General features: G+C 36.4%; 3 protein-coding genes across 3 annotated transcripts; 1 reads left to right on the forward strand and 2 right to left on the reverse strand.

Annotated features, from left to right (window-relative positions):
* The first annotated feature begins 5,145 nt into the window (after positions 1-5,145).
* Positions 5,146-7,414, forward strand: LOC143212618 (uncharacterized). The gene is made up of 3 exons (XM_076431580.1): positions 5,146-5,304; positions 6,284-6,646; positions 6,817-7,414. The coding sequence occupies exons 1-3, from the start codon at positions 5,244-5,246 to the stop codon at positions 7,119-7,121; spliced, it is 729 nt and encodes a 242-aa protein (XP_076287695.1). The 5' UTR covers positions 5,146-5,243; the 3' UTR covers positions 7,122-7,414.
* A 288-nt stretch (positions 7,415-7,702) lies between these two features.
* LOC143212617 (circadian clock-controlled protein daywake) lies at positions 7,703-13,198 on the reverse strand. Its single transcript, XM_076431579.1, has 3 exons — positions 13,008-13,198; positions 11,556-11,787; positions 7,703-8,811 (listed from the first exon to the last, which is right to left on the reverse strand). Exons 1-3 carry the CDS (start codon positions 13,066-13,068, stop codon positions 8,370-8,372), a joined length of 735 nt encoding a protein of 244 aa, XP_076287694.1. The 5' UTR covers positions 13,069-13,198; the 3' UTR covers positions 7,703-8,369.
* A 2,920-nt stretch (positions 13,199-16,118) lies between these two features.
* Jhbp2 (Juvenile hormone binding protein 2) lies at positions 16,119-19,616 on the reverse strand. The gene is made up of 4 exons (XM_076431577.1): positions 19,331-19,616; positions 18,031-18,318; positions 17,043-17,192; positions 16,119-16,862 (listed from the first exon to the last, which is right to left on the reverse strand). Exons 1-4 carry the CDS (start codon positions 19,497-19,499, stop codon positions 16,711-16,713), a joined length of 759 nt encoding a protein of 252 aa, XP_076287692.1. The 5' UTR covers positions 19,500-19,616; the 3' UTR covers positions 16,119-16,710.
* Positions 19,617-20,428: the final 812 nt, after the last annotated feature.

Below are 20,428 nucleotides of genomic sequence, written 5' to 3' on the forward strand. Positions count from 1 at the left end.
GCGCATTGAAGGATTGCGTGTCATGAAATTATAAACATTTCAGCGGTTTGTTCTAAATCTCGGCTCAACGTATAACTATTGACAAACATATTCGATAAATTAATTTTAAAAAATCTCAATTTGCATAGTGATTAATAGATTCAGGAAATGAGCAAGTGCAATTTAATTAACATATTATTTTCGCCACATTAAAATTATTAACGAAGAATATAAATTTATATTTAGCTCCTGCGTCTTGCAATCGATGCACAAACTTGATGCTCAAACTAGACAGCAGATCTTTATGCAAAACAAAAATGTTTTACTGTTAATGGTTTTACCGCTTTAAATTACACCTACCCATTTTTGTAATAAATGCATGAAATCCGCTGTCTAGTAATTATAGAAACAGTTTGACAAGTGTCAGTATTCTTGTTCGTTACGTAGCGCGGTAGACACCGGTTCAGTTCAAGCATCGAACCTTTAACAGAGCTTTGTCGTCCCCAATTTGCAATGCAAAGTTAGCATCGACTCGATGTGGATCGCGAGAATTGCAAAACAGACTGAGAAAAAATACTGTACATCTGATAGCCGTCCTTGATTGTACCTGCTCGTGTCCCGGCATTAGATGAATCCGACGAGTTAATGTCATCAGCATCACTACTACTTTGTGTTATTTAAGTGGACGTTAATCTCCGCGCTTGTGTCGCATGTGAATTTATGCAGAAGCCAAGCCGACTGCAAAACCGACGAAACGTGTTTCAGGAAAACCGCGAAATGGCACCATCATTTTCACTCGCCTCACCTTGGAAATCAACTTTTCAATCCTGCAGATATAACAATACTCTTTTGTTCATAAATGGTTCAGATTATACGATTCTTTATGTATATTTCCGTCTTGTTAAAGCCATTAAGAAAAGACAATCATTTTTGTTGGTCCCTGCTTCCTGTAATTGATGTAGACAATTTTGCATAAATTACAAAAGACAATTCTGTATATTAAAAATGTTGAATAATATACGAAATACATATTTATATATTCCTCAGCAGCACAGAATATTGTGTAGACATTCATATGATATTAAAAAGAGATCCAATCTGCTTTTAATATTCAGATATACGTACAATATTTAGTTTACATTGAGTAACAAATATTCTTTTCCAAATTTACAGTAAACATGTATTTCATGTTACGAGAAAAATATTTTTTCCAGATGTAAAAAATATTTATTTAATATTGGGAATAGAATATTTTTTCCTGATGTACAGGGGTGATATTTATTTTATATTATGAGAAAAATATTTCTTTCTCAATATAAAATGAATCTTTATTTAATATTAGAAGCAGAATATTTTTCCCCTAATCAAGAAATATTCTATATTTATCATAAAAAAAATATTTGTTCCATACTATGGAAAAAATACACATTTCATATTATGAATAAAATATTGGTTTCAAATATAGAATAAATCTATATTTAATAGTATACGTAGAATATTTACTTTGAATATATGTTGTGCGTGTCACTTATTCGATATAAATTTACATTATAGGAATATTATTTAATTGTTTAGGTTTTCTTATATTCAGCAATTTACAGGGCAGTCGCAAACTACCCTAGTAGCATAAAATATGGTGTAGACATTAACATGATATTAAAAAGAGGTCCAATCTGTTTTTAATATTTAAATACCGGGTGACTCACGAGAAACAAGCCACCTAAATAGTCCCGTTAGGCTTAGAGATAGAAGAAAATGTTACAGAGAAAAGTAAAATAAATGTTTAAAAAATATGGACTAAGTATTCATAGAATATAACAGAAATATTTATTTTACATTTTTTAAATATTGATTGCATAATTTCTGAATATTTACATATTTTAAATATTTCTCTAATATTTGATAAATATTTAGTTCACATTTCTTCAACATTCATTTCATGTTTCCTAGTATATAATATTTCATCTGATATTTTTTCATATTAGAAAGTGTGGCTTAAAAATATTATTTTAATATCTGAAAAAAATGTTCAAACAATATTTTGTGCTACTGGGGTTATCTTAGGAATGTAAATTTGATCATGACAAATTTGTTCTCCGACCACAATTCGCATGAACAGGTAAATTAAGTCAATCTGTGTCGTCGGAGCATAGTTAAGCGTATGACTAATGTTGATGGTCCGCCGATCCCGTAGAAAATGCGATTGCTCGGTTCTACTCGGAGAAAGCCGCGAAAAATGATGAACGTTGCGAAAGAACGACGGCTAATTCTCATGATCTACGAAGTCGACATTCTTCGGTTCAGCTCGCAGTAGATTCGGTGCAGGCAAAAACTTGCCCGAGCCAATTTCCGCAATTTTTACGATACCATTAAGCGTAGCGAAAGTTGTGAGAGACGCGTTCTACGACAAACTGACCCCGAACAGTACCGTAACAAAATACACTCATTCGTCGGGCTCAATCGATTCTTGTAACTCGTTGAAAAAATTTTCATCATTGGTTAACAGTGTTTTACAAAACAGCGCAACAATATTCTTAGATTATCAAAATCCTTCATCGTGTTACACAAAGTCTTCCATTGAGAAGTACCATTTTAAATCATAAAAAAGGCCGTCTTTTCACCATTTTACTAACCACTTAATTTATTTCATCCAGACAATTTCTATCGATCGTATTTGCTGATAATAAATTTTTAAATGTTTTCGGCGCAACGGTTCGATCGTTTATTACGAATTATAAAGCAACTTTGCTAATTGTCAAACAAAATCAACGTTTCGATCCCAGTTTGGATCTTTTCCAAGATTTATTTGAATCGCGTCTGTAAATTAAATATGTTGTTGTAATTTTGGAAAAAACATAAATATTGAACGATTGATTGTAAGAAAAATTGTTCATAAAGACACACTCACTTGCTTTGGGGAAAATAAATTTATGCTAAATGTGCGACACGTGTGTTGCGTACATTTTATATATAAAATATATATTTGATCCGTGGACTGGTGAGTTAACTTGATATTGAATCAATTCCAACACTACAGTCTAATGCAGAGCAAAAGTGCTGAACGACATTAATGTTGTATGTGTCAGCCAATCTTGTCATTGGTTTACGTAACGCTAACTGCTTTTTTGCCTCGCACTGTTATATCCTTATCTCCGCGAAAGAAAAGTATACATATAATCCTGGAAACTATACACAACTAACAAAACAGCATGACTCGACTCATAGAAAAGGCTACAGTGCAAAAATATACGAATGCCCGAAATCCGAGATTTGCAATACTGTTATTTGAAAACGGAACTAACAAACTAAAATAACATTTGAAATAATATTTATTACCAATGTAAAAATTTTTACCAAAATGGAAAAAGCTTAGTTGAATTATTTTTTATCCGTATGTGCAGTTTGAAAAAACGGTCTACATTCAACTAGTTGCTTTTAATAAATTCAAGATCAAAATCTGGCCTCGCTATGTCCCGGTCAGTATCGCAAAACGTGGCTCAAGAGTATCCGATCACGTCAGATTTCTTCCCGGAAAAAAACAAGATCGAGAGTGTCCTTTCTCGATCCATGCAATGAAAGCAATCGTAACAGCCGCGTTAAATAATGAAACAATTGCGTTGCAAGGCCTTCGAGTCCATCGTTCGGATTCGATTAATTCTGAAAATGGCGGCGTTTCGATCACAGAAACCAGTTTTTTCGTCGGTTTACACATGTAACAATTAATTACGATATTCATTGTGTGCACGTGAATCACAAGTGGAAAACTGAAGCAGGAAGTCGATCTTGTATGCGTTGTTAGCACTAATTTGCCGTGGAATAAAACTTGAAATTATTAGCGGCACTGGAATTGAAAGTGTTTGCTAGCGAGCTCTGACTCACTTTTCAGATTTCAGAAGAAATTGTTTGTGTAATGAGAAAACGAACAAACACGTTTTATATTTAGTTTTCACGTTTTAATCATTCGACAATTAACTTTGACCTTGAATCTCAAGGTGAAAGGGTCAACCATTTTTTTTCAAAGCGAACTATCGTTCTGTTAAAAAATTATAGTAGTTTTTTTAGATCACATTTTAATGACTCCAAGATTTACTATTCAGAAGAAACCATCGGTCAAGAATGGTTCTCTTAAAAATCAGACACTTTCGGTAATCGCATTTCTAGTATTAACGAACTATAGAGCACAAATAATTCTTTTCATAAATATACGAATGAAGGGACTACAGTTAGGAGCAAAACTGATCACACACACTTTAAATCAGAATAACTTTTTTATAAATGGACCAAACGATTTCATTTTCTCTGTAAGGCTTGAAGAATTTCGAGCATTTGGTCGGAATTGTGAAAAACAATAGTAAAAATCGATTTTTACGACTTTTTTAGCTGGGCCAATAACGAAAATTTAAATGATGTGTCAACTTGTATAAACTATATACGCTCCGAAAATTTCATTGAAATTGGTTAATTGGTTTACGAGTTATAAACGATGGAAAGTAGTAAAAAGACCGACAATTTTGAAAAATTGCAATTTTTACCACTTTTGATGGTTTATAACTCGTAAACCAATTAACCAATTTCAATGAAATTTTCGGAGCGTATATGTATAAATTATACGAGTTGACCAAACACATGTTTTAAATTTTCGTTATTAGTCCAGCTAAAAAAGTCGTAAAAATCAATTTTTACTGTTTTTTTTCAACATATTTTTTAGACGTCATTTACTAAATTAATTCTTCTGGCCTTACAAACAAATTGAAGTCGTTTGGTCCATGTATAAAAGCGTTATTCTGATTCAAAGTGTGTGTGATCAGTTTTGCTCCTAAGTGTATAAGAACTAAACTTTGACGGAAAACATCGATGATCGGTACTTCGTCATGCTGTAATTTCCATATGCAATTTTCTACTGTAGATCTGCTTTTTATTTCGAGCCTGCACATAATATTAGAATATAGCAACTAGCCTGCGGATATTATCAATTTATCGAGGTTTTACTGTATTTAATAAATCTGACATTTTGGCAGAACCTGACGAAGTTTCCCTTCTATGACGTATCGATAATGACACGGGTGGGGGATATTGAAGATCAGAATTCTACGATCGCGACTCAGGTGATTCAATATTGTTTCTGCTATTACACACTGTTATCCTCAAAGCTATATATACAAGCACTCGAGATGCACGAGGATCAGTCTCGATCTCGTGCATGAGAATCAAAGCTTCCGCTTAGAGTCAACTGAAAGATTCATTCTGTAGTGTGCTGGTCAACGATGTTCCTCAAGGTGCTGCTGCTATTCGCGGCTGTTGCGAGTTGCGCGAGTGATGAAATTCGTGAGTACAATTTCAGTCAATCGTTCGGTCCAGAATGATAGTGATCGACCTTTCTTTACAATATTTACAATATTTCTTTACAATAGTATGAGCAGTGGAACAGTTACTTATAATTACTAAAAACTTTGAAAATAGTAATTATTTTTCACGGCGCACAGTTTCGATCAATTTCTACATTAAATAAATAAGCTGAGTGAGGCATGAAACGTTATGATTCGGGTTTGAACCAGATAACGTTTCTGATTCGGATTTGAATCTGCAAAGATGCCAGGTGCTATTCTATTGGAGGAAAACAAAGGTGGAGTGTTTCGTCCTAGAAACTAAAAACTAAAAACTAAAAACTTTACCAAAAACTACTACAACGTATCCATGATTTTTAAAATTACTAAAACGTACCAATGATTTTTAAAATTACTAAAAATTGTACTAAAAGCTACTGAAAATTTTTGAAACTTTTAAGAATCACCACTTTCTGAAGCTTTTGAAAATCATTACAAGTTCTTTAGTTCTTTAAATTACATGTTCTTTCATTGAGCGATCCTAACAAATTAGACGTAATATATTGACGTCCAATAAATACATACTGTACATAAATAAAGCTGAAGAGATACATAATATTTCAGTTCGTAAATAATTAAATGAATATTTATTAAATACTTAACCAGTGTTCACTTTACAATAGATTACCGCTGTCGATTACTCAGTCTTATCGATCCTCTAGTGATTTATATGCATCGTATGAATAATTAATCATCGGCAATTAGAGTCATCAAGGCCGTGAAATACGGAAAAGATTCCTCACGCGGTTTAAAGTCGAAGAACTAAGAAAAATCAATTATAGCGTGCACAGGTTTCCGGTTTTTATATTTTTTACAATGAACCAGTCATTTCCGGTCAAAATCGGCTGATGATCATTTTTGACTGACTTATTGGATAAATATTAGTGATTCTGTTCTAACATTGTGCTATTGGTTTCCAGCTTCATATCTACATGTGTGTGGCAAGAGGAACCCTAATCTGGACCAGTGCATAATCAACAGCGTGAATGAATTGGCGGAGACACTTCGCAAGGGTGTCCCGGAATTGGACCTTCCGCCTTCGGAGCCGTTCATTATGGACAAAGTGAAGCTCGCTGACATGCCAAATTTCAAAGCTTACGGATCGAACATCAAAGTTTACGGCCTCCCGACGTATCATATCAATTCCGTTCACATGGACCTGGAGAAACAACAGATCGACGTGGATCTTAATTTTGGAGAAGTTAAGCTGATAGCAGATTATAACGTCACCGCGAGGATTTTAGTGCCGATCGTTGGTGGAGGACCCATTACTCTCACCTCGAGTAAGTTCGATTTGAAACTTCTCTTCAGGAAATGAAAATAAAATTCATCCCTTTAATCGAGGTACTCTACATATTGGTGACAAAAACGAACAAGTGAAACACAAAATAGTAGAAACATCGGAACGAGGAAGCAGATAAGAACAACACTAACATTTTCATTTCTGTTGCAGCCGATGTAGGCGCGAAAGTGAGGGTGAACTATCAGTTAATCGAGCGTAAAGGCAATCAGTACATGTACTTCTCATCGATGACGACGAAGCTGGACATCAAAGATTTCAAAGTAAAGTTTCAATCTCGTAACTTCGACAAGACTATACAGGATGCCATCAGCCAGGCGTTGGGCAGCAGTCACAAGGAGATCATCGAAACCAGCACGCCCAATGTCGAAAATGCAATTTCCGCAAAATGTCTCAACTTGGCCAATAAACTCTGCCAGCGTTTCACATACCAACAGCTGTTCCCCGATCGAGAGTAATCGGAGCAACATACTGCAAAACGATTTTCACTTGGAAAATGATTGGGACATGTTGCGTCTTCCACAGTGGTCACTAATTTAAAAAAACGGATCCGTCGTCGAGGTGAATCCGGAAAAATCACTGCGTAAAACGTTCAAATTCCAGAAAAAAGTGGACTTAAAAGGAACATTACTGTTGTATGATCTTGAAATGACCTTGAGATGACCTTGACCCACAAATTATGTCCCCCTCCAAACATCTATTGTGTCTGTATGAATAAAAAAGTGATTAGGGGTGGCAGAGTTAGGTGGGACATCTTGTACAGTGATTTACCTTATCAACAATTGCTTTGTTTATATTTATCTCATCTATTTGTGGGATTGTCCGGTTAATTCCAGATTTATCTCGACGACACTGTATGCATAGTATGTTCATAGGAATAATTAGGTTTCCTTTGGATTTCCTAGAGAAGATTCTAATTATGTTAAGAGTTGCAGTCGCCATCTGTGTTTCACAGTCTCTACAACCCTTCCGCAAATGATCCCGATAGGTACTTTGAATCAATTTTTGCATCTGATCTATAATAAAATTATATTTTTATATCTACTAACATTTTACAAAATTATTACAAACTTTCCTTAAACATCGTTGAATATTTCTTCACGATTTTCGGGACGATTTACTTAGGAACATTCTTTCATAACATACAACGTACAACGTCAATCGATTAAAAAATAACTAGCCTTAATTGCTAATAGTGCTAAAATACCATTTTGTTGACTCTCGAAGTTATTGGGTCTTTGCAAAAGTATTAATAAGAAACGATTCCTGAGGTGATTTGAAAAAACTTTTTCCTTTGCGAAAATCTTCCCCGTAGCTTCGTGAAGAAGTTATCAACGAAAAACACTGTGAAAGGCCCCGCTGAGCGTGGCGTTGACATTGGCCGAGCGGGGGTCCGTCCGCTCAGCGGGGCCTTGATCGCCGCGCTCTGGTTGGACCGCGTTTTTCGTTAATATCTCCCGAACGAAGCCACGAAGGAGATTTTCGCAAAGGAAAAAGTTCCTTCAAATCACTTCAGGAATTACCTGTATCAAGTACAACAATCTTGGGACACCCTGTATAACAATTTGTTCAATCCCACTGTTACAGGAAACCTTTGCAATGACCCAATACCATTTCTGTAAATCCGAAATTGACACGTGACACGTAAAAATTAACAGGTGCATTACATTAATTTTTGTTCTCTGTGCTCCGTAGGAAAACCCTTTTTACGACAAGGGGAAGAGCGTTTCGTAGGTGAACTGATTAAGGATGCTGTTAGCGATCTCCAGGAACGTATCAGAGATGGCACTCTCGAGGGATGGTTGTATCTCCTTTATGAATGCATCGAAATTACTGTTGATCGCTATGTTGACTGCTTCACTGAGAGCACGATCGCCGCCAAACAGGTTATTCAGCTTCAGATGTCCACTGCCAATAGCGATTCTCGTCTTGAAATCGACTATCTTTACATAATTTTGACCATCCTCGCCTTTCATCGTCGTAGCTTGCAGCTTCACTTTTCCTTTGCAGTTCGTGAAGTTTCCGTACATCGGCCCCGATCCCTGAAGTCTCAGGAGGATCACTTTCCCGTCGATGTCGTAGTCGCCGTCCAGAGACAGGTGCGGCAAGTCCAATTCGATCACGAAACGCAACGTGTCGATGTTGGCCCTGTGGGGAACAATGAAAATTTTAATATTTACAGCAGAGATCAGCAAGAAATGCTCTTTCACATTGTCCACCAGCAATTTTTAATTGACCAGATATTTTTAATCGACTCTTCTACTAGAAAAAATTTTTTTTTAATTGTGACGTACCCTAGCAAAAATATGAAAAAAATTGGAAATGGTGTTGACGATGATAGCTTATCGTTTCTTATTTTCTACAACCAGAGTTTGCAATTGAAAATTATGAAAAAATTCTCGAATATGTAGCTCGACATGCTGGACGTGTCAGATTTTTCTGAGAATTTTTAGATGTAATTAATTGGGGAAAATGGGGGTGAAGACTGGGGTTTCCCCTAACTACCCACACTAGCGAAGTGTAGGGTTGACAATTGGTAGAAAGGGTTGTTTCTTGGTAATACTATATCCTTTGCGTATTTCTAATACACTTGCCGAGAATCACTCGGACCAGAGAAATTGTTTAATGGACGACCATCGTGGAATTTGTCGTTTCCGTCCGACAACTTCACCCGCAGACGACACTTCTCTCGTAATGATCGTATCGCGCGTGCCATCTTGCGTTTAAAGAGTTCGTGTCACGGCCATTACTTCGCGTGATCGAGGAATACTAACAGGATCTATCCACCTACCGTCGCGATTTGTTTTATGAGCACGATGTCGTTCGTTGACTTCCACGGCCGATTAATTTATCCTTTATGTAATAGAATTTTCCTGCACGATTAGACGATGGCATACAAATGAACAATGGCGGACTGTTACAAAACGTAAACGGGAATATTTAAAAAATTCTTCTGCAATGTCGACGCGAGGAAAGACTCCTACCTACGGAATGTGAACATTTCGTAATAATTCGAAATATCAATGTTCTCCATTTTGTCTAATTAGCTGCGAATTAACCTGCTCGTTGCATAACGAAAAGTTTCGAACAAAAGTGCCTTTATATCAAACAATACGTGCAATGTAATTATTCGTTATTTGAGTTATTTGAGATCTTCAGTTTGTCGATATAATCATCCCACAATTTCTGAATCTCTTTTTGTCTTCTCAAATCAAGCTGCAAGCTTGTAATCTTTAATTACCATTTTGTCCAAGATAAGTAATAAGTTGAAGTTGTACATTTATACAATAGATCAGTCACATTAAAAAGTTGAATTTTTCTAATCTAATTTTGAACTGCTCCATAATATTAAAATATTTTTACCACGGTGTTATATTAACTTGCCGAGTTGTTGTATGCGTCAAATCTTGTAATCGAATTTTAAACCTCTTCCCATAGTCCAATCTTGCATAAAAGTGGAAAATAAAATATATAAAAAAAACTTTCTAAACACCACGCTTATATTAAAATGCACTAAAAAGAAGAAAATAATTTTTTTCCTGGTTCTCCATAAAATACCGAATCCAGTTAAATGATTAATCATATTTTTCCCCAAAATTTTAAGCAGTTAGTTCAAAATTTCTGCTGTTATTAAATTAGTGTCGGAATAGATAGAAAAATTTAATATAAACTTAAACAAAATCATGACGTTAGTGACTATAAAAATAAAAGCGTGGAGCGCCCACGAAGATTACGTCAATATAGTTTAGCTAGAAAACTGAGAAAAATTTAAATAAAATCACATTAGCATTATGGTGACTATAAAAACACATCAGTGACTATAAGAGTAAGAGCACACATTAGTGACTAAAAAAATAGAAGTGTGGAGCTCCCACGAAGATTACGTCAATGTTTAGCGCTCCACGCTTTTATTTTTATAGTCACTAATGTCATGATTTTATTTAAACATATATTAAATTTTTCTATCTTCATGTTCCGACACTAAATTAAATAACGGAAGAAATTTTGAACTAATTACTTAAAATTTTGGGGAAAAATATTATTAATCATTTAATGGAGAACCAGGAAAATAATTATTTTCTTCTTTTTAGTGCATTTTAATATAATCGTGGTTTTTAAAAAGAGTTTCTTATATATCTCATATACATATAATGAAATATTAAAGGAAGTTACATTGCAAAGAAAGATACCTATATATCTTGTATTTTAGCAATAAACTGAATGTACCTTGATGACCCACTATAGCAAAGCTCGTCAGCGAAATGAAACACTTTCGGCGGTGAGCATAATCTCAAGGTAGATCGCTCATTGCTGTGCCGATTATGTGGTTATTATCCGGTTAATATGACGTAGTGCTCGGGTCAACTTAAATTTATGGGACAGTTTTGTTCCAGGCCTGGCTCTGACTCATATGAAATGTAGACTCGGAAATTGTGCATAATGTCGATGCAAATTTGCAAGTTGTATAAAAATGTAATGAAAAAAGTTGGTCGATTATCATAGATACCAACAACTTGCAAAGTACGTTGCAAATTTGCAAGTTGTTGCGCAATCTACTAATAATTAACCAACTTCTTTCGCTTTTCAGTTTGCTGGATAGCCATGGAGAAGGGTATTAACAATAAAGTGATAGTCGAATACGCGACACTTCCGCTGGTTTTCAATGGCGGTTCTATTCAAAGCTGAATTGAAGAGGACGAGTTTAAGTTTCAACGAGATCAAAGATACCGCCTGTGAACAATACCTATGTAATTGGAATTTACGGATATACGGAATTATAATAGCTGGGAAGCTTACGGAACTGGCGTGAAATCTGCTTTTAGAATCGCACGATAAGAATTCATGTTAGCTAACCGATTGAACGACATTAAATTTGTTTACTGTTTCATTACCTTATTTTAGTCACGGTGAAATTACTGGCGCCGTACACGTCCACGTTCCTCAGCTTCAGGTTAATGCTGTTCCCAGCTGTTGAGACTAATTCTTTCAATTTCAGCGGCTCCAGGGATGGAAGTTTGTACTCGGGAACCCCGCGCAACAAGTATGGCTTCACGTTCTCCACGCTCGCTTTGATGCAGTCGCCTAATTGCGGATCGTTCCGCTTGCAAACGTGAAGGAAGTCGGCTGTAATAATGTTTCATTAGTGAGATGGCTTCTGGAAATTTTCAAAGAAAGGTAGAACATACAATTTGACAGAATCTAGTACAATTACTATTTGTTTCAGGTCTGCAAATGCTGGTACCACTGGTCGAAATGTCATAAAACTTATTGTATTAGGTGTGCAAATAAGTTTTTCTTTTTTCGACGATCATATAACTTCTGTCTGAATTCGAATTACTTCCCGGTTTTGGTGCCATCTGAAACACCGTTCTTTTACTTTTAAGAAGAGTCAGCATCATTTGCGTCACTGCTTACTCTTTGCATTCCAGCTTCGGAAATCAGCTGTTGAAGTTACTGAAATGGTTTGTGCGGCACTGGGAGAGACCGCTGTACCTTACAGAACATGCAAAAAGTGGTACCACAGATTTAAAGCCGGAAAATTTTTATTTGGAAGACGACGATCGCGTTCAACTGCACCGAGAAAGTTTATTGACGGTCAGTTAGAGGAATTGCTCGACGAAAATTCGACCCAGACGCAACGAAGAATTGGCAGAAAGATTTTATTATATTTTATTTAATTTAAGGGGGGAAAGAACAAATTGAATTAAAGGCGAAAGAACTTATTTGCACACCTAATAAATGGTAAAAAATTGACTTAATAAATATTGTCACTAGACTGCGGATCATTCAGCATTTATGGCTTTTGAAAATGTTCAAAAAAGGTTAGAACATAAAATTCGACAGAATCTAGTACAATTTCTATTTATTTTAGATCTGCAAATGCTACTACGACAGGAAATAAGATTCTATTCGATTCCACTTTCTTAAAACTAGTCTGCAAAAATTGAGAATTGCATAGACATCCGCAAAATCATCTGTATTTCGCATAAAAATCAAGTACCCGGGTGCATCGGGCACGTGTCAGCGATTTCAACGCGTGGACGGAAAACAAGTGCATCGGGTTCTTTTCAACACGATCTTTTCCAACGTTTCATCCGCAAAAACTGATCCCGAACAAAAGCGCTAACAGAGTCCGTGCAGCACATGTAGTAAGTAAATCAATCGTCGTCGCTAATAAATCACGAACTGCTAACGAACATAATACGCAAGGTGACCGTCGAACGATAATAATTTAAAATGTTAAAGGCGGCCGAAGTCTACGTCTAAGACGTACTTAGAGCTCTAAGTCAAAGCGTGATCATCCTAAATCACAGCCGGTTTAAAATGAAGGATAAAATACTCACGCAGATCTCGCGCCATAGCGACAGTGAAGACGGTCGCTAGGATTAATCCTGTGATCTTCATGTCTTCGAGAAGTGTGCACGGGGATATCGGAAGGAGAAGATCGTGAAGGAAGCTGCTGAGATATCAGTTTAGAGGATTTTGGTCACCAGCGGATGATGGCTTGTGTGGAAGTGGATAGAGCAGTGGCTAGCCCCAAGTCCTTATAGTTGTTCCTTGCATCCCCTCTCTGGTCGTTCTCTCATTGTTGTCCAACGAAGTTCGCTCTCTGAAACGACCAGATCAACCAGTGTTGAATCTTGAATTCTGTACGTGTGGTCGTTGTCGATGACATATGCCACGGTGACGTCTCTGTGAGTACGAACCTTGTGTATGTGAGCACACCATCGTCGATAAGAACACTGTTCTTAATCTATCAGACATTTTCATGGACCCTGCTGGAACCCATTTCCGTATCGACGGTTCGGATACTTTTTCATCGGGACATAACACGACGGTAACCTCTTTTTTATTGATTCTATCACTCCATCAGATGATTCACCAGCGAACACACCGAGATACACGCAAATACACTTAGTTGTGTTTGTCCATGAAAATGAAATTGACGTGGAAACACGTTGGATGTATGGGGGACCGTGAATAATTTCGTCGAGTAGATCCCAGTTAGATCGACGACGATGTTAATGTGGACTTTGAGCTCCTCGATCCACGGATTTTTAACGACGGAGTGTGTTGACAAATAAGTTCTGTTATGGGAATTGTCGATTATTGATAAATAGACTGCGGATATTTATACAATTTTCAATTTTGGTAGACATATTTTAAGAAAGTGGTAGCAAATAAAATTCTATTCTCATTGGTAATAGCAATTGTAAAAATTAATAAAAATCGTACTCGATTCTGTCGAATTTAATACTCCAGCATTTTTTGAACATTTTTATAAGTCGCAAATGCATAAACATCCGAAGGCTATTGATAAGAAAAGTCCATCTTAACTCTCGAGTGGCGACTCAAAATATTGTTTACATTAGTAAGTATGTTGTATTTATTTATGATTATTTATGAGGTTTTATATCAATTTAATTAAGTCTAACTAATTACTAAACTATTTCAGTATTTTATGAGGCTAATTACTAAATTATTTCAGTATTTTATGAGGTATTATATCAATTTAATTACGTCTAACCAATTACTTAATTATTTCCGTATTTTATGAGGTATTATATCAATTTTATATCCATAAAATGAAAAAAATCATATTGGAATTATTCTTGGTGGGAAGAAATGTTTAATTTTCGAGTTAAAATAGCTCCGAGTGCAAAGATTTAAGGGAGCAGGTAATTTATTTAGTGACTTGTGAAAAATTAATCATTTTCATCCATTTTTAATCAACACTAAACCTACCGGCTATCAAAAGTGACTGATGTGTATCACATTGTAAAAATCACAAGGTTAAATTTATTTATACTCCCTGCGATTTTTATTTTTTTTCGATCAATTCCCATGAGAACGCCTTTAGAATTTGAATAATTGTAAAATGAAAAATCGAAAACCGTTCATTTGACAGACGGTGGTAGGTTTAGTGTTAATTAATTAATTAAATTATTTTGATAATTTCATTAATTTTCCGCAAACCCGTATACTTGTAAAAATTCATGAAACGAGAGGACGGAGCCCCACCGCTGAAAACAGGAAGAATAGTCGCCATCCATTATTCCAGCAGCGTGTCCAAGCCTTTCCACTGACGTCTAACGTGGGATTTAAAAATTTTTTTTTCCTTCTAAGAAAACGACGCGAGCGTACGAAAAGCCATCGACCATGATGGTTCACAGCACTCGAAGGACAAGGTCACGAACTGCTGTCGAACTTCGGCCATCATCATCATCATCATCCAGGCCCCGTTAGTTCGTGTAGTAACGTATGCAATCGACTGGATTCTATACAAGATCTAGATAAAAGTGTGACATAAATCGTTAGAAATAGTCGCTAACTGTAACTGATTTTTCCGCAATCTTCCTTTATCCGGATCTTTGATCTTGATCAATTAGACTTCCTTTACTTGAGTTTTCCTGCTGCAAAATTCCCAGCTTCCTCGTGCCCGTTCTAATTTATTCATTAATCGATTAATTAATATCCGTTCAATTCTCAATTTTTGTATTCAATAAATGGACTAAACGCATTTAATATTCTAATAAACTACTGACAATATTGTACGAGGTATTATATCAGTTTTATATCGGTAAAATTCGGAAAATTCGGTTTCCGAATTATTGGGATGGCAAGAAATTAATTTCGGTATTTTAAGGTGAAATAAAAAACCAAATTTCTTTATTCAAGCGATGAACTTTAATCAATCAAATATTTGCTTACTTGCAAGGGATCATCGAACTAAAGGGAAAATATCTTATTCATTAAAGTTCATTGCTTGAATTAAAAAATTGGGCTTTCTTGCCAACCCGTTAGAATAATGAACAGTCAAAAATGAACGGTCCGCCGCTGGTGAATGTAAAATATGAATACCTTCAGACGAATGATCGTTGATCTTCACTCCAGTCTTTCGTGTTCCTTGCGTAATAATAATTACATTATATCACCGATCATATTTTGTGACTCTCGTAGCTGGACAGATGATGGCTGCCATTGTGAATTGGAGACAGACCTATCAAGTCCCCGGAAACATAATCTCGACCATTCTTGATTATTCCTTACGACGTGTTTTATAGGTTTTCCGCTCTTTGATCGATAGTCAAACAGCTTCTTGAATCGTAGAGTCAAATAAAAAAGCAATTTTCGTTAATTGTCTACGTTAACAATTTCCCACTGATTTTGTTCAGCTTGGAACATGTTCTCAAGGTCACCCCTTCAGCAAGATTTAAAAATATTCTTATGATATTTCCAATGTGAAAAATTCATGAAAACATTCTTATTTTGCTCCTGTTGAGAGTGTTGCAAGTTGCATTGATCACAACGATGTCAATGTGATTAACAGCACAGAAAAACCTGAACGAGACTTATTAGCTTGACGTCAGACCTCATGCATATTAATAATCATAATTGCGGATCGCGCGGGTATGAAGTGTGGGAAGTGTTTCAATGAGAAAAAAACTAAAATATTAAAAGATATAAATATTTTCATTGTTGAGCATATATCTACAGGATTACTGGTCGCTTAACCGAACGGATGTTTACGAAAATATGTCGCGTAAATTGAAGAACGAACATAAGAGAAGTTGCAGAAGACATATTCTTGACGCAAGTGAATAAACATTAAATAACAATTTCGAGCACGCTTACAACTCGTCGCATTCGTATTCTTCAATTAGTCAATATAGTTACTCGAATCCTATGAAACATCAGTTTGAAAAATACCATGAACAATAGACACAGATTGAACGAACATTTTAGAACAATATAAATATATAGAAAGGCTATTCTTTCGACAGTATTTTTCATCTTGAACCGTTCAACTAATCTATCTTAGCGTAGTGGCGAATTTCCTTATCTCACTAGTTTTACATAATTATTAACCCTTTATCACTTTCGTTACAAACTAGCTACTCGTCGATAATTCTACGAATGGAAATGGAGCGCGAGGTCCTCATTGTCAAGAGCACAATACTCGAGTAATGAGCGTGTGAATCATTCATGACTTCGCGGACACAGTCGACGCCATTCTACGACGCAGCAGACGCCATTTTAGGAACCCTAATCGCTAATCCAGGCGTCGTATGGTACTTGAGCGAAGATTTTCTCGACAAAGGTCGTCATCACTTGGACCAGTTTCCGTCTCAGATCAGGTTTCATCTCTTTCAGCAATTCCTGACTATTCGTGTTAATAAACAGGTTCAGCGCAGCAACTAAAAGCAACAGAAAAAAAAAGAGAAAATTATAAATCCGGACAAGGTATGACGTGATTCTCTGTTTATCAAGCTTTTTATCGAGTTGATGAGTTTATGTTAACGGAATGCATATTTTTGTCCAGACGACAGTCGGTTAAAAAAAATAGGAATTGTAGGATTAGTTTTTTCAGCGCTTACGTATTATGGAGTTGCTGTCGCGAACGTTCTCGACGCCCATTCTGATGTTCTGCACGCTGAAGTCCATCTTCAGCTGCTGCAACCTCAGGTAACGACGACCTTGGGCCAGGAACGGCTTCGCTCGGATGAACACTTTGGCCTTGACGCCCTCTGCAATGGTAAATCAATACTTGAATCACTTGAATCACTTCAATAGCAAGTTCACTGTTCAAGGTTGGCATGGATTTGGCATGGTCAACGTGTTGAGAAAACTCTAAAGTAACTCTAAGACAAAAAAAACCTCAAATGTTAACTCGGCGTTCTCACAGACCCCAGAGATTTTAGATTTATTGTAACATTGTAAAGATGTTTCATTAGTTAAGTATTTTTGAATAATAAAAATTTAATTTCGCGGATCTGCGTTTTTACTCTGACAAATCGCAAGCCTCTTAAGCAATACCTAATCTTATATTTATGGAAAAGGTATTTATATTCCTATAATACAATACATATATTATTTCTGTGGGTCTGTGAGACCCCACCTTACCACTTACGATACATTTTCCCACCTTACCAACGCCGGGTTAAATGTTTGAAAGATAGACGGGATTTCTGAGAAAGTTAAATTTACAAGAATTTTCATTGTAAAGCGAAACAAAGTCAACCACATCGCGCGAAAATGGAACATGAAATTCTGTTGAGAACAAATTTGCATCGCGTCGACAGTGAAAGCCAACGTCGCTCTTGACTTTTACCAGCGGCTTTTCACCAAGCACCTTTTACCCCGCACTCTTCTATTACAATGATTAACTGCCGTAATCAGTTTTCATGGCACTTAGGTTCACGTCGCCTTTCGAATCCCACTAATTCGATTTGCATGTTCAATGCGACGTAATTGTTCGAGAGATTCTTTCACTGATCATTGTACGTCAACATTCGATCCTTTTACTCTTTGAAATTGCACCTAGTCATTTTTGTCATAAACCTGTTCAAATTTGTTGATTCTTACCGTACTCGCCCCAGTAATCACCAGCGCCGCTGGCTTTTACCAGGATCAATGTACCACTGGATCTGTATTTGGCTGCTGCTCTGATTTTCGGAATGCTGAGCGCCAATTGCAGTTGCACTTCGTCGTCGGACAACCTGGCCCTTAAACCAGTTACTCTCAGCGAGGACACTCCTTTCGCGGCGATGTCCTTGAACTGAGCTCTGTAACCATCGGAACCACCGCCTAGAGCGATGTGCAGCTCGTCTAAAATGATCGGTTCCACTTCCGTGTAGCCCAGTTGAGGCAGACCTGCAAATCAAAATATACATTATTTATACTCAGAATCGAAACTGGTTGAATTAAGTTATAACATAACAAATTAGTACCAATACGCGTTCCAGTTATAAACTACAAATTGCAATAACTTAATTACTAGACTGCGGGTAATTACTAGTATGCGTATTCTGAGAAAGTGCAAACAACTGAAATCTTACTTTCAGTGGAAACCAGTCTTCGTAGATTTTAATTAAATAAAGATCTGTGCAATTTTATGTAATAGCATTTCTTGAAAATATTCAGAAGCTGTATATGCATAAAGATCTGCGGTCTATTACATGAAAAAAAATCTTGGAAATTGCATATAAATTGCATATAAACGATTCTCGACCATAAAAGGTTCTTTTAAAAACCATTGACTGAAGAAAAAAGAGTCGTGCGAGATTCGGTTCTCGTCGGTCACATACATTCGATGTTTTATTCAGCCAGCGTCAGAACGTTGAACCTATTCCATCAGTCTGCAGCGACGAGCGCGAGGAATGTAGGACACTGGGTGACCATTCGAATACACCGTTATAACCTGCTTCTTTGACGCGAACACCTTTTTATTCGTTTTCAACGACACCACGTGGTCCCGCGATCCTCTACTTTCGACTTCCGTATTTTTCTTTCGCCAAAGACTGCTTCTTTGATTGAACTTTTACGGATGGGTACTAGTTCGACATGTGTTTTAACAACAAATTCTTGCATTCAAGCATCCCCTATTCACGGGCAACCATATTACGCGAATACTAGCTCAGTTTAAACCTAATACTAGCTTATGCGTTTTCAAAGTCAGAACCTCTTTCTTCAAGTTTGTGCAAAATAAAACTTGTCTTCATCAATTGTCAGGCACACGTACCATATACAAATTTCTTTCCTGCTTTAATCATTTTAATCGATTAAAAATAACACATGGATGTTATTCAATTCTTTTAATCTTTTTATCATTTGCAATTTAATAAAATCCGCTGTCTAATTATTACCATGATGGAAATCCGCTTACCGTGATGGAAATGTTCTGTGAGGACGTTCGCCGATCTCGCGAGGCAGCTTTCCAGATTACGGTCGTTCCTGGAGCATGGTTCCAGAAATTCAAGGCCTTTGTACTTGCCAATCGCCTCGGCACTGATCAGCAATGCACACGCGCACAAGATTAGGCTAGACCAGGTCATTCTGGATCGCGATCGGTGACTCTTCTACGTGTTTCTTGACCGGTATTGCTCTGTCTTCAACGTCGTCGCGACTCGATCGAATTTCTTCGCGTGGAATGACCGACCAGCAGGGATGCGTCAGGCCTTATAACACCTTGACATTGCCCCCGCTATGCCTTCGGGGCTCGAACACGAAGAAAAGGAACGACGGCACAGGTATCCAGCCATGGATCTAGGCGTCCCGCAGTGTGACGAGTATGTTAAGGTCGACATTCAATTTTAGCACAAAATACCACAGTCAAATGACTCACAATTATTCAATAGTATTCCTTGTTCAAGCACATATTTTTATAAAAATTGTGGGAGATCTAAATATGTTCAGTCTTGTCATTTTTGTTGATTGATGTGAACTTCAAATCGTTTAAGTGAATGGTCTCACATTTTGTATTTTTTAATTGTTGAAGTTATAAAAAGATGCGTCTATTATAAATTATTCAATAAATTTCCTTGTTCAAGCACGCATTTTCATAAAAATTGTGGGAGATCTAAATATCTTCAGTCTTGTGATTTTTATTGATTGATGTGAACTTCAAATCGTTAAATCGTATGTTTTAATTGTTGAAGTTATAAAGACGCGTCCATTAGAAGTTGGAAGTTATTCAATAAATTTCCTTGTTCAAGCACGTATTTTCATAAAAATTGTGGGAGATCTAAATATGTTCAGTCTTGTGATGTTTATTGATTGATGTGAAGTATGTTACGAACAACATTCAATTTCAACACTAGCTATACCACAGTCAAGTGATTCACAATTATTTAATAATATTCCTTGCTCAAGCACGTATTTTTATAAAAATTGTGGGAGATCTAAATATGTTCAGTCTTGTAATTTTTATTGATTGATGTGAACTTCAAATCGTTTAAGTGAATGGTCTCACATTTTGTATTTT

The sequence above is a fragment of the Lasioglossum baleicum genome, chromosome 10 (genome assembly GCF_051020765.1).
Source record: "Lasioglossum baleicum chromosome 10, iyLasBale1, whole genome shotgun sequence".
NCBI lineage: Eukaryota > Metazoa > Arthropoda > Insecta > Hymenoptera > Halictidae > Lasioglossum > Lasioglossum baleicum.

Coding starts and splice junctions, on each gene's coding strand:
- LOC143212618 (XM_076431580.1), top strand. CDS start 5,244: ATGTTCCTCAAGGTGCTGCTGCTATTCGCGGCTGTTGCGAGTTGCGCG. Junction 5,305..6,283: donor TTGCGCGAGTGATGAAATTC/GTGAGTACAATT, acceptor ATTGGTTTCCAG/CTTCATATCTACATGTGTGT. Junction 6,647..6,816: donor ACCCATTACTCTCACCTCGA/GTAAGTTCGATT, acceptor TTTCTGTTGCAG/CCGATGTAGGCGCGAAAGTG.
- LOC143212617 (XM_076431579.1), bottom strand. CDS start 13,068: ATGAAGATCACAGGATTAATCCTAGCGACCGTCTTCACTGTCGCTATG. Junction 11,788..13,007: donor CGCTATGGCGCGAGATCTGC/GTGAGTATTTTA, acceptor ACATTATTACAG/CCGACTTCCTTCACGTTTGC. Junction 8,812..11,555: donor TTCACCGTGACTAAAATAAG/GTAATGAAACAG, acceptor TGTTCCCCACAG/GGCCAACATCGACACGTTGC.
- Jhbp2 (XM_076431577.1), bottom strand. CDS start 19,499: ATGACCTGGTCTAGCCTAATCTTGTGCGCGTGTGCATTGCTGATCAGT. Junction 18,319..19,330: donor CACAGAACATTTCCATCACG/GTAAGCGGATTT, acceptor TTTGATTTGCAG/GTCTGCCTCAACTGGGCTAC. Junction 16,863..17,042: donor CGACAGCAACTCCATAATAC/GTAAGCGCTGAA, acceptor TGTTGCTTTTAG/TTGCTGCGCTGAACCTGTTT.